The sequence below is a fragment of the Pteronotus mesoamericanus genome, unplaced genomic scaffold (genome assembly GCF_021234165.1).
Source record: "Pteronotus mesoamericanus isolate MK-2021 breed Mesoamerican mustached bat unplaced genomic scaffold, CSHL_Meso_final contig_64, whole genome shotgun sequence".
Classification (NCBI taxonomy): domain Eukaryota; kingdom Metazoa; phylum Chordata; class Mammalia; order Chiroptera; family Mormoopidae; genus Pteronotus; species Pteronotus mesoamericanus.
In genome coordinates, this window is record NW_026555224.1 from 2,241,256 (window position 1) to 2,255,631 (window position 14,376).

Consider the following 14,376-nt stretch of genomic DNA (forward strand, 5'->3'; position numbering starts at 1 on the left):
ATAAAGGCCTAATGGAGACATGGAGCAAAGGGAAAGTGACCGGGGGGAGGGGTAAAGAGGATAATGGTGGAAAGAAGGGGAAGGGACTAGAGAAAGAACATGTATGAATGACCCATGGACATGGACAACAGAGTGGGAATTGACTGTGGGAGCGGGGGGTGGGGGTGGGATGGGTGGAGAGGGTAAAGGAGTAAAAACTGAGACAACTGTAATAGAATAAATGTGATTTATAAGTTTAAAAAAAATTAAAGACAAAAAAAATAGAAAGCTGAACTCCAAATAAATAAATAAAATAAAATAAAGGCCTAAATTTAGTATTCCACAGTTTTGTTTTTTTAAAGAAAGAATGTATATACCATGTTTGCTGGAGTTTTGATCCAAAGATGTGTTCACAGAAATGCTGTCCACTGTAGTCCACTTCCTTAGTCTTGACTGTGGCTCTTTAATACTGTTCATATCCATATTTACATTCAAGTTTGAGTTCAAGCCTTAAAAATAAAATAACAATTTTTAAAAACTATAAAATATTCATATTCTTCTTCTGCTATAACTTCCACTGCCTAGAAAAACATATGTAATAATTAACATTTTCTTTTTTAATTTTTTAAAGATTTTATTTACTTATTTTTAGAGAGAGGGGAAGGGAGTGAGAAAGAGAGGGAGAGAAACGCCAATGTGTGGTTGCCTCTTGCTCACGCCATACTGGGGACCTGGCCCACAACCCAGGCATCTGCCCTGACTGGGAATTGAACCGACAACCCTTTGGTTCGCAGGCCAGCGCTCAATTCACTGAGCCACACTAGGCAGGGCTGATGTAATGTTTTCAATCCTGCCTAAGTCCCTTAATAAACATGGCCCAGCCAAATGACAGATACCAGGGACTTCCATCCAAGGTAATGCAGAAACAGAGAGGGAGAAAGAGTCACAGCTAGGTTACCAGAGAGCAACACAGAGAAATCTCAAATAGCTACTCTGATACTCACAATACGATGTTTTCAAACCACAAAACTGTTACTATTATAAAACTGCCTTAACTGTGGGAAACTATTTCTCCATATAATTTTGATTATTTTTAAATTCCTTAGAAAAATAAGAGAAAAAATTTAATTAGACTTAATATAAAGTTTAATCTCTAATAAGATTTATCTCTTTACCTATTTCCCAAGAGTACTACGCTTGAAGAATTATCTATGATCATTTCCAGTTGCTATCTTTTGCTTGCAAACCAAACAATTTTCAATGGGCTCAGCAGCCAAATAAGATTGTCATTTAAAAGTAAAACTGCCCTGCTCTAACAACTGTACCTCAGGGCCAGACTCGCATACCCTAAAGTGCACTTTACTCCCAACTCTGATAATGACATGTCAGACTTAGATATTCTCATGGAACAAGGATGGAAATTTCTATCTTCAGTACTGTGGTCAGAAAACTGACCATTACTCTAGTTTTTCTTGAAATGTGATCCAGGGAAAATCAGCATCAGAATCTTTTGGGATACTTGTTAAAAATAAAGCCAAAATCTTCTCAAGTTTCAAAACAAATGGTTTTAAATACTCTGGTCTGACAACAGCCCACAGGATATTAAGTCAGACTTAGGAACTTTAATAATACAAACTTCTCTAGTATCATACCTGTTTTTAAAAAATGTTTATTGATTTTAGAGAAAGAGGGGGAAGAGAGAGAGAGAGAGAGAGAAACATTGATGTGAGAAACATTGACTGATGCCTCCCATACACTCCCCGAACAGGGATCAAACTTACAACCTAGGTACGTGCCCTGACTGGGAATCAAACCCCCAACCTTGCAGGGGTGCCCAACCTGCAGCCTGTGGGCGGCATGCAGGCCAGGATGGCTGTGAATGCAGCCTAACACAAAATTGTAAATTTACTTAAAACATTATGAGATTTTCTGTGTGTGATTATGTGTTGCAATATATTTAATGTGTGGCCCAAGACAACTCTTCCAGCCTGGTGCAGAGATGACAAAAGGTTGGACACCCCTGGATGAAGCTTCAAATGAGCCACATCAGCCATACCTATTTTTGAAGAGACCAGTTACAGTTGCTGCTCTCTGGACCCATCAATTAGATCCAAGAGTTGGCAGGTTCTTTCTTTAATGATTCAAAGAGTAAACATCTTAGGCTCTGCAGGCCACAAGATCTCGGTGTTTCTATGTAACTGTTTTTAGAGCACAAAAGTAGCTATAGAAAATATAGTAACTGAAGAGCATAGCCAGCCCTGGCTGGTGTGACTCAGTTCGTTAGAGTGTTGTCCTGTTGTGGGTTCAATTCCCAGTCAGGGCATATGCCAGGGTTGCAGGTTTGATCCCCGGTCCAGGTGTGTAAAATTCCCAGTTCTCACATCAATGTTTCTCTCTCTCTCTTCCCCCTCTTTCTCTAAAATCAATAAACATTTTTTAAAAACAGGTATGATACTAGAGAAGTTTGTATTATTAAAGTTCCTAAGTCTGACTTAATATCCTGTGGGCTGTTGTCAGACCAGAGTATTTAAAACCATTTGTTTTGAAACTTGAGAAGATTTTGGCTTTATTTTTAACAAGTATCCCAAAAGATTCTGATGCTGATTTTCCCTGGATCACATTTCAAGAAAAACTAGAGTAATGGTCAGTTTTCTGACCACAGTACTGGAGGCAACTGATCAATGCTTCTCTTTCACACTGATGTCTCTCTCCCTCCCTCCCTCCCTCTGAAAGCAATGAAAAAAATGTCCTGGGCTGAGGATTATAAAAATATGGCTGTATGCCAATACAACTTTATTTACAAAATCAGGCAACTGGCCAAATTCAGGCAACAGGTTGTAGGTTTCCAATGGCTAATTTAGAGAACCATACTTCTGCATAGGTTCAGCACTTATTTTGATCAGGAAAAAGTAGTTCTCACTGTAAAGCCATCCTGGATAGGAAATCCATATACAGAAAACTATCTCCTCATTGGCCCAATTTAGATGTCAAGTAGGCAATCAAACAGTGAATCTTTTCCCTTCACTGGTTAGACCAAAACCTCTCAATGTCCTTGGGTATTCTTTTGCTACTACTACATATACTGTTGTCTCTGGGATCATCTGGTTATCACCAAATGGCTTCTACAATATTCACCTGCAGTGGTAACTGACAAGGACACTGCTTCTGGAACTGTAAAGAGACAGCTAAAGTTCCAAGGACTCAAAGTGCAACTGAAGTCCCAGCTGAGAGTCCATGACAGTACCAGCTTGGCCCAAGTGAAGCAGCACCAGGGGCCTTGGCAGGCTCTGGCCTTCTCCACAGCCCAGGACACACTAGGTAACTAACCATCTTCAGCACAGCTAGGCTAGCAACAAACAGAGCTGCTTTACAAGAAACATTGTAAGGGAAAAGAGAAAAAAAAAAAAGCAAAATGAACAGGATGTGAATAAACAAGGTCAGATAGAACCAAAACGCCTAAGAAAAGGAATTTAAGCAAGGAGAACACATACAAGCCTTCAATTTCCAGAGGGGATAGAACTCTGGAGACATAATGAAAAAAGGGAAAGGGAAAACTATAGCAAATGTGATTAAGGCAATACTTTCTCTCACCCCCATTTTCTACATTTATTCCAATAATCATTTATAAATATTTAGATAATAATCAAATTTTCAGGTTCTGAAAACTACAATGTTACTGTTCTCAGTTGTTTTGCCAAAGCAGCTCAAAATCTCTCTGGTGTGCTGCTTTTAAATAACAATAACTTTGGCCTGCCCCTTCATACCCTACTATTAAGATATCTGGGTCTTAAAAAAATACATTATCTTTATTCTAAGACAATTTAAATGAGAGTGTGGAATTTTTGGAATTGTGTGGTTTTCTTGAATGGAGAGCATGAAGCATGTTCTCTGAAGCACGAAGACAGGCTAAATCTAGAAGAGGGAACAGCTAAAGGACCCCTGTAGCTTTCACCAGGGGTCAGACCTGTCAAGTGGAAGAAGGATTTAAGCTTGTGAGACCCATGCACTGGCTGAGTGACTAGCCAAGGAGACACCCACCTATAGGAAAGTTGCTGAAAGCATTTATTGGTGATGGCCCTTTTTGCAGCTCAGGTGTAGTGTGGGGCATGACATTTTCAAGGAAAGATTTGATGGCTGGCTGATGGAGTGACTGCTGCTGAGATGGCGGCGTCTGCTGCTTCACCAACAGGTTTGGATCAAGTTGACGAGACTGCTGCATCATTTGCTGCTGTACACTAAGAGGCCGACCCTTAAAATGACAAAACAATTGGGAAAAACTATGGAAAAGAGTCTTTCCAGATACCCACATATTCCTCTTCATTTTTTCATTCCCTTTTCCTCTTCTCAGGAAGGTAAATAGTCACCATGTACCAGCTGGTATAACTCTAGGCAAACAGGACTTAATACACAACATATTTCATTATGTTTTGATAAAGGAACTTTGAGTCTTATTACTAGAGAAGTGCTATGAGTTTCAGCACAGCAATGAGAAGGCTCTGTTCTACCTGCTGGTCTTGCTGCTGCCGGTTCCCAGAAGGCACGCTTCTCTGACTCTGCGTCCTTTGCTGCTGTGCTAACAACCGCTGCAGGGAAGATTGCAGAAAGGCTGTCAGTATCCCACCACTGCAGATCAGCAACCTATAGAGTGACTATGGTAGGCTGGCCACCAGCCAAGTCTGTTGAATTCATGCTTCCATTCAATCTAAATTTTCACTTCATCAGAGAAATTGTTCCTGATCATCCTACCCTCAACACCACCCCAGACTCATTTGGGCTTGCCCTCACAGCCTCTTGTCCTCTAGGTTCGCCACCTTCTTCACTGACAAGACTGGAACCTCCATGAGGGTCATGACTGCAATACCTCCTGTACATCCCAGCACACCAGTGGACACTCACTCAGTGTATACCAAGAGGCTATCAGTCTACTTACCTGTAACTGGGAGATCTGAGAAAGCTGGTTTAGTTGGGATAGCTGGTTCAGCACGGCTACCTGTTGAGGGCCAAAGAGCGGATTCAGGCCACCGTTGTTTGGTGCATACTTCAGCAATGAAACTGGAACCTTAGGATCACAAGTATAAGTTAATAATGTGATAAAATAAATTAGCTAAATGTGCTATGTATTTTAAATTATCAATAGAGCAATTAAATTTGTGGACTATTATTTGGGGGGATTATATGTACCTTCTGTTTTCTTTGCTTTACTAATTTATTGTTCACATATACTTTCACGAGTTAAAAGATGACAGAGATGAATCTTAACTCAGCAAATGTACTTTGCTATTGACCTCAAGATGTTTTATGAAAGATAATGGTAAATTTTAAATTACCTTTTACTCATTTTCTTCACCCCCTCCATATCCTTTTGTAATAACAGTTAATTCTGAATTAGCTGCATTTTAAAGATGCCAATAAAAATTATGATGACCAACCAGTCATCTCATTCAAATATAAAATTACTCATGGTTCTTTTCCAGGAAAATAGAAGGGAATATCATGGAAGTTTATTAACCTGAGGGGAGAGTAATGGAGGAGGCACTTGAGCACGGAGATTAGGCTGCGATGAACTGAGAGGTTGTGCTGGAGGCTGCTGCAGGCCCCGGGGTTGTGCTGCTGTGTTTCCAACACCAAACATACTGGGATTGCCATTCTACAAAGACAAACAGCCAGGTATTCTTCAGGGACCAACAACTCATTATCACATCACAGTACTGATTTAAACACAGTAACTACATGTAAGAGAGCTTATTGCTTCTACAAATCATTCAACAGAGAGCCTAAAATACACATGTGGACTTACCTGTCTAACAGAATTCAAGTTTTGCATACCCAGCCCTGCTATGGAGCCGAGGGCCTGGTTAGGTAGTGCACTATTTGAAGGGGGGAGCTTCATGCTCTGACTGGACATAAACTGCAAGTTTTGGGATTCATCTGCTACAATGCCATCCTGATTGGACAGACAGAAAGATGCGCAACACCAGCCAAGCAAACAAGTGGAAGGGAGAAATCATTGCAGGAACAGAAGAGAAGTCACATGACATTCCAGCATCAGCAGGAAACAGGCAGAAAACAGAAGAGATCAGATTAGTGTTAATTCTAAGAGCACACAAAAAAGAACCAAACATATTTTACGGGATTAAGAAGAAAACATAACTGCAATCCCTATGATAAGCTAACACACAGAAGGGACAATGAACTACAAATCCAGTAAGAGGATTTGACACTGGATTATAACACTTTATATTATATTAAAGTTCTAAAATAGTAATGAGAAATTTATGCTATTAAGTGTATTGGCTTATTAGTCACAGGAGTAAAACAAATAAACAACTTACCTTATCAAAATAAGGACTGCGCTCCATGGAAGACTCTTTGGAAATCTGAGGCCGAGAACCAGGGCCTTTCCCGACCGTTCGATTGTAATCACCGATATTTAGGCTATGTTTATCTATGTCCATTCGTTTGTCTTGTAACATTCCTAATAAATGCAGGAAACTATGTCATCAAATAGGAAAACAATAATTAACCAATTTGGTTTCAGATATATTTTCAGTGGAAATCAAAATACTCCCTTCCCAGACTGAACTGACTTCTGCCTTGACAAGGACACAAAAAATGCACTTATCTTTAGTCTATCTTGCATTCCTCAAAACTAAAGCTGGGTTTAGCAAATATTGTTATTTTATTGAACCAATGAACTTGAAAATACACCAGTAAAGAGAAGGTTAGGTCATCTTTGGTCATCTACAGTCTGATTAATTTTATAATAAACAGAGCTTCCAGTAACCAGCAAGAACAGCAGCAGCACAACTGACAGCTGCGTAATGAGGCCTAACTACGTGTCAGGCACCCCTCCACGTGCTCCGTGCCTTCCAGCTTAGTACCTGCAACTCCTACTATTGCCCCTACCAGCACATGTGGAGGCTGGAGGCCAAAAAGGCCTTGCTCTGTCCATTAATCTCCCCTTTCTGATTTCTCAGCAACAAACATGACCTCCTCTCATGGAAATCCCTATCCTTCAAAAATAACCTTTGCTTGAAATAGCCATTCTCCCTACTACTATGATACTTCAGCGAGTCTTTCAAATATGGACACTGCTCTCTGCCTCTGTGACCTTACCACATGCCCATCCTGGTTTCTTTCCTTCTCTCCACAGCTGGATCCACTTCCTTGTGTTTCTGTAATGCTGGGATATACCAAGGCTGACTCAGTCAAAACAGAGATACTGAGTATACTCTCTCTCTAAACAAGTGCCTCCCTTAGACTTGCTTGCTACCAAGATGTTGACAGTCACTCCCATTCACATGCTCGTCAAATACAAACATCACTTTTGACTTCACTCCTGAGCTCAGTCCCCTGTCTTAACTGCCTGCTAATAAGCAGAGCAATTTGAATGCCCCGTTGTCACTCTAACAGGTGACACCAAGCACCTTTCCCCATGGGGCCTGACCTTCCTTCACGGGACCTGAGAGTGGCATCTTTCTTCTCCTAGTCACACAGACTTGAACATTTTTTCCAACTCCCTGGCCTTCCTTTTCTGTATTTTCTGTTCTCCAATTTCATCTATCATTTTGTGGCAACTGATGTCCTTTGAGGTGTCTGTTACTGCCACTGCCACCACCATAGTTATTATCCTCATTCCAGGCAAGTGGAAAAGAAAAACTTTGAACAGAATCAGAATATTCATAGAATAGGTTCATTTTAGAAATGTGCTTGGTTTCCCAAAGTACTTTATATATATTTTTTCCCTTTTCCTGGTAACATGAACCTCTGTCAGTAGAGGGTACAGGAAAGACACTGTAGGAAGAAAGGCTGTCTCTAGGTTCCAGTGCTCTCTGCAACAGCATAGGTAGTGTTTGTGGCACATGCCTCTTGCCAAGCTTGTTCACCACTGGCTAGCAGCTCTCACCAGCAGCCCCAGGCAGTTCTGTAGCAGAATGGTTCCAGTGAGACACCTTTCCCCACGAGGGTGACAACCTCAGTGACTTCTCTGCCATGCACTGAACCACGGCCATGTCCAAGAGTCTAGATCACAGCCCTGGGGTGAGGTGGGGTAGGGGCAGGGGCTCTTCCTTGGGCACACAAGGTAGGTGACTTCTCCTTACATCTGCTCTTCATATAGTGTGTAGAATATCCACATATTCTTTCTCTTTACCTCTTACTGGCCAAACCATTATTACTCTAATACTACTCAATAATTCTTAATATTTTTAAAAATCCTCACCCAAGAATATGAGTATTGATTTCAGGGAGACAGCAGGGAGGGAGGGAGGCAGAGAGAGACAGACAGACAGACTGACTGGCTTCTTCCCATACATGCCCTGACCAGGGATCAAACCCACAACCTGGGCATGTGCCTTGACCAGTAATCAAACCTGTAACCTTTTGGTGTACAGGACAACGCTCTCAGCCAACTGAACCACTGGGTCAGGGTTCTAATGCTAATTCGTTATATTTATATTAAACTTTCCCTGTTCAAATCACTCTATAGTTTCTCTCTCCTGCCTAGACTGAGACTTAATACAACTGTTGCTAAACTGCCCAAGCAAGAACACAGGTGGTGACCTTTTATCAAATCTGCTTCCTCACCCTCAACAAATTGGTTCAACTTTTGTTGATTCTAATTGCCACATCTCTACTGAATTAGATTCTTTACACCTACCGTCTTAATTTGGAGCTTAGAAAATTCTCACTGGCTACTGCAGCGAACCTCTAACTGGTTTTGCTATGTTTAGTATCTTTCTGTCTGTTCTCTACTGCCAATGTTTTCTGTCCTACGATATCTTCAATCTATAGCCAAGATTACTTTTCTAAAACATCCAAATCCAAATGATGTCATTCTCCTGCCTAAAAATTCCTTAATTCCATGTTTCAGACTAATGTTACTATTACCTTAGCTTTGCAGTGATTCACACTTTAAAGGCACAACAATTCTGCAAGGGGAACTTAGATTTCCTCTCTCATGGCTTAGGTGAGTGCTCTTATAGTAGAATCATGTCACAGACAAGCCTGTTCGCCAAGGATGAATATAAACTCAAACTGATTTTTTTTCCTTACCTCCAGGAAGGTCCATCTTATTGCTCTGCACATTTTCTTCTGGTGAGTCTCTCTGAGGTTAAGAAAAAGCAGCAGGTTAGTGGACATTAATTTATCAATGAAAATAAATTAAAAAACAAAGAATTTTACTTTATTTCATTGTGAAATTAAAGTGAATCATAAAACTTCATTTTTCACTACTAAAATTCTCTGTAAATAAGGTAAGTGGTCACAGTTTCTTTTAATTAAAACTAGAAAAACAAAGGCTTTGTGGCCAATTTTACACTGACTTGAAAACAAAAAAAATGAAATTAGGGTAAATTTATGGACCACCATTAAGGGAGGAGGAGGCTGTTAGGAAAACACTTACCGAAAAACTGATATTTGAAAACTGTTTAACAAATGGATTTATCCACGCTTCTTCTTGTTTGTTTCCACCCTTCATCATTCCCTTTGTAAAATAAAAGAGTAGAAAGACGCCATGGCTATTTCTATTTATCTAGTAGAGTGATGGATTAATAAACTTCAAGACAATTCCCAACTCTCATTTTTAGCCAATTTCTCCTCCAATCAACTCTTAACAGAGTTGTTAACAATTTAAAATCAACTTATTTGACTTTCAACTTCCTTTGCTCCAGTCCTCTGGTATAGCTGTAATGTACAGAGAAATCTCTAAAGGCAAGCAGTCAGAAGGAAAAGACAGAAGCAAATGGCTTTAGTGACCCATAAAAAAGGTCTTCTGAATAATAGAGAACTGTTCATCAGACAATTTCCAATTTACAAATGGACTGTGTTCTGAGGGAAAAGTTATAATTTGGATTTGGAGAACTCTCATACCAAACCAAAGTTAAAAGACTCATTAGGTTCTCAGGTTAGTCCAAAGAATTTAACTTAATCCATAAGTTAATTATGCTATGTGCCCTATACTGAAAAAATACCACGTTTCCATATGGTATTTAAAAATTTCAATTTGTGTTGCTAAAAACACACTATCCCCAGCTGCAGCTAAAGCTGGGGTTCCTCCTACTTGGTGTTGGCTTTCTCATGCCGGCTGGGGTTTGGGCCATACAGAACTACATTGGAACATGAGTTGAGAGAATGAATGGTCCATGATTAGTAGGGTGGTACACAAGGAGGCAGAAAGCCAGAGACCAATGTCCCCCACTTATGTGAAGCTCACAGGACCATTCTCAGTCTGCTACCTTAATTTCCCTTCCCCATTGCTACCACCTATTCCTTCTGACTGTGGAACAGAACACAGCTTAATTTCCCCTCTAATGGAAGGTCTCTGAAGCAAGCACCTAACCCTTTGTGAGGTTCTGATGTTGTCTTTTGACTCCTTTCCTCATTTACACCCACCCTCAGACTGACTGGTTGCCAAGGCCTTCTGTCCTTCTATTAACAAATGTCTCTCAAATCAGTCCCTTCTGCTATGGATCATTCTTGCTTCCCAATCCAGGCCCTCCTCTCTAACCTGAGTGAATGCATAAGCTTTTCAACTTAGATCCCTAACTCTGGTCTTTCCTCTGTTCCAATTTATCTTTCATTCTATCGTTGGTTAACGTTCTTTAAAGAAACTAATCTTAAAAATCAAACTGATGTTACCTTCTATTCAATTTCATTGGCTCCATATTTATACATACTAACGTTCAAATTCTTGGGCATGGTATTGAAAACCCTTTACAATCTGCTCTTAATCTAATTAACAGAGCCAGATCTCCTCATTTCTTTCCAGAAAGTCTACATTTTGGTGATGTCAGGTTACTATTTTCCTTAACATACCCTACCCCCAGGCATGTACCAAATTCAAGCTGACAGTGCTTAGAGTGCTCCTAATGACCTGAACTACACTCTGAGCTCCTTAAAGGTGCTGCTCATATCTTAGTGTTTTGAACCCCCAGCACCAAGCACAGTACCTGGCACACAGCAGAGGCTAAATAAATGTTTGCAGTTGCTTTCTAAAAGATTTTTACTAGTAGAAACAAAGGAGAAAGAGTAAAAAGGCTACACACCCTTTCCCTTCTCCTTTTTTTGCCACTCAGACCCTGTAAGGAAAGACAAAGTCACAAAACAGCACGGTCCAGTGGGAAGAACACAGGGTTTGGAATTGGAAGACCTAAACTTAAGTCCTTGCTCTGTCATTACTAGTTTTGCAACTTTGGGCAGGTCACCACTTTTTCCAGTCTAAAATTCATCAGTATTGTATCTCAGAAGGTTAAGAGGATCATATGATTTATGTAAAATATGGGAAAGCACTTCATAAGCCACATGGTGAGCCAATAGGCAAATTCAGCCAAATTAAAAAAAAAAAAATGTAAATGAAAATGGCAGGTCCTAGACTTAGAATTCCAGGATTAACAGAGAGGGACCCTGGCAATCAGCTGATTCTTAAGGTCTCTCAGAAAGGAATGGTTTTCAAACAGGGTGGGAAGGATGTATTAGAATCACCTGGGAGACTGGGCACATATTTTGAAAATGGTTTCCAGAAGACTAAGACACCAGCATCCAACACCACCTCTTAAGAACCAGTGCTCTAAACCTGTGGTTCTTAAGCCTGGCTCTGCAGCAGAAGCATTAGGGAGCTTGTCTGGGACAAGAAACGTGGTTCAATTTCCTAACTCCAGTAGGCCTGGGATGCAGGAAGCTGTCCTTTTAACAAATCCCACATGATTCTGATGTATAGCCAGGTCTGGGAATAAGATGTGTCCACATATAAAAGCAAAACCGAGCTTGGCTCATTCCTAGGAATTTTTGTCACAGGACCTTTGGGGATAGGAAAGGGACAAAGATAATGGATGAGGAGGATGATGACTCTGGGTACAGGGGAGGTTGGGGACTCCAGGTAAGGAGGTGGAATGGGATATGAACTGGCAGTGGGATGGCAAGAGTCAACATGGAGATTTGCCCTTCTCTTCCTCCTCACCACTGTAGGCACCACCCTAGGGTAAAGGGTTGTCCCAGGCAGCACTGGTGGAGGGGAGGAGGAGGGAAATCCCAAGCTGTAGCAGTGGGGAGAAAGGAAGTTCCTGTGGTCTTATGTTTTCCTAGGTGGCTGCCCATACAGGAGGCTATTCCTAAGTTGGGGACTGCCTGGACTACACTGATTGCCATAAATGGGCAGGCAGACATTAATTTTCTGTGGGTAAACTACCTTTGGAATTTAAAGTTTCAAGGGCATTGCCCTTGAAATGTTTACCTTCGATGACATTTTCTTTGTATATGGTGGCCAATTTAAAGATGAGTTAAGTTCTTGAGATGAATTACTATTCCACATTCCAATTTCCACATCCTCTTCCTCTTCCCAGCCAGTGGGGCGATTTCCAGGCAATGGCATATCTTCACCACACCAGCCATCTTGCATAGATTTTGGTCCTGGTTGTGGATTTGTGATACAAAGAGAAACATGCTTTAATAAAACAATTCTTTCTGGAGGATGAGCATACATTAAGGGGGGAGGGTACAGGAACAACCTAAAAAAATCCACTTGTAGTCCCCTTCCCAGATTTGCATAGTAGGAGTGTATGTTATATACTGAGTTAAAAGTTTCATTAAACAAGAACTTATTTTTGTTAAAAATTCCAAAAAAATATCTTCCATGCTTTTATGTATCAAAGTGTTCCAAACACGGGACAATGGTGGCTTTCTGGTTCACACTCAGTCTGGATGGTGACGCACAGGACAAAGAGGATAGATGAAATTTAGAAGAGTTCATTTCCATACGTATTTTCAGTAAGAGTGACCAAAAGTATTGCATGTCATATGCGGAAAGTATCCTGTGTCTATACTCAACCTATGGAATTTCTATGGTATATTCCACACACAATCTATGGCACAGTGACGATGTTCTGAATAATGGGGTCCTTCCTGAACTTTGCTCATTTTCTGTATAATGTTCAGGGAATCATCTAGAATCTGAGCCAGACAAGTTTGCATATGTGTTCCTGTGACTACAATATTCAGTCTCTCATGCTGGATAGCCTGAAAGCTGCTTGACTATTTCCAGATAATCTAATTTGGTAAAATATAATTTAGATTTGGTGAAGTATATGCAAACCATTAATAGCTGCAGTTCTAAGGAAAATGAGAAAAAGACAGGGAAATTTAGAAGAGTGCAAATCATGTTACAAATTCGAAGAGCCAAATAGTTATCATCTAGTATAATGATACAGGGATACCTTAACAATGACATAGACATTATCCAATTATAATTATATTCAACGAGAGATCACCACTGCTACAAAAGAGCTACCAGGGATTATCAATAACTTACCAGATTTGCTTAACGCTTGTGGACCAACAGAGCTGGAGCCCCACGTGGATGTGTTGGATGCCACAGCAATGGGTTCCCCCCAGCTGGGACCACTGTCTATGGGTTTACCCCATGCTGAAGTACCATTATCCACAGTTGTGGCTGGAGTAGAAGGCTCCCCCCAGGGCTCACCCCAGCCTTTAGAAAGTGTGGGAAAAGAAGTCATCAGCACATGGTAGGGAGGTACAGTGGAATCAGAGGCAATAAGGAATACTTAGGGAACAAAAGATGAAGAACTTCACATTTATGTATTAAATAGTGATGTTGTGATGGGCAAAAAGATGGCATCTGTTTTATGTAAAGAAGACAAATCATTTCCCACTGTTTAACTGTAATGTGTGAATTTTTTTTTTTTTACCTCTTCTTTCATAACTGCCCTCTGGGTATAGAACAGATTCTTTTGAATAACCTTAATTATGGCAAGTCCTCCTCCTTCGAAGATAAATTTAATTCGTGTAAAGTCATGTAAGTCTGAACCAAACCTAGTGAATTAAAGCAGGTGATCAAGCTGGGGAATAGCGAGAGTATAGAATTTTTACTGCAAGTGCAACCTTTCAACATCACCATTCTGGGCATTTTACATTTACAGGTGTTGGACAATGCTTCTTAAAAATTTTGAAGTATTACTAAATTGTCCAAAGCAAAGAAAGGCAAAGCCATAAACGTTTTTTAAAAAACTGAGACAGCTTACCCCTTAGATACACAGTTGTTTCTTCAAGGAATTAAACTAATTAATAAACTATACTCAGGGAAAAATTAGGTGCTGAAAGGTTAGTTCATGAAAACCCTCCTATCTCCACATCCAATTAACTAAGGCAATACATTCCAATGACACTTAATGAAAATGTTACTGTCAAGATCATCCACAGAGACAGAAAATCAGTTCCTTGTTATGAGGAGAAAGTGGGAATATACTTGGATTTCATGTCTACTCAAATAAATCCCCTCTAAGGCCAAATATAGTACAATACCTAGTATTTAGAGTATGGTCATTAACACCTGTTTTATTTCTGAGGATCCTTTAGTCAAATAATACCAGAAGTTCAGCTCGACTC

At 40.3% G+C, this 14,376-nt stretch overlaps 1 protein-coding gene across 2 annotated transcripts in view; it reads right to left on the reverse strand.

The window, feature by feature from the left end:
• The window catches only part of TNRC6A (trinucleotide repeat containing adaptor 6A), a 96,516-nt gene that overhangs the window by 14,433 nt on the left and 67,707 nt on the right, over window positions 1-14,376 (reverse strand). For both annotated transcript variants that reach the window (XM_054580883.1, XM_054580884.1), the window contains 12 exons: window positions 13,283-13,459; window positions 12,209-12,384; window positions 11,025-11,057; window positions 9,383-9,463; window positions 9,034-9,085; window positions 6,312-6,454; window positions 5,777-5,923; window positions 5,489-5,626; window positions 4,910-5,038; window positions 4,485-4,562; window positions 4,018-4,228; window positions 357-488 (listed from right to left, as the gene is read on the reverse strand). In XM_054580883.1, the coding sequence (XP_054436858.1) occupies window positions 357-488; window positions 4,018-4,228; window positions 4,485-4,562; window positions 4,910-5,038; window positions 5,489-5,626; window positions 5,777-5,923; window positions 6,312-6,454; window positions 9,034-9,085; window positions 9,383-9,463; window positions 11,025-11,057; window positions 12,209-12,384; window positions 13,283-13,459 (1,497 nt within the window). The remainder of the gene's footprint in view (window positions 1-356; window positions 489-4,017; window positions 4,229-4,484; window positions 4,563-4,909; window positions 5,039-5,488; window positions 5,627-5,776; window positions 5,924-6,311; window positions 6,455-9,033; window positions 9,086-9,382; window positions 9,464-11,024; window positions 11,058-12,208; window positions 12,385-13,282; window positions 13,460-14,376) is intronic.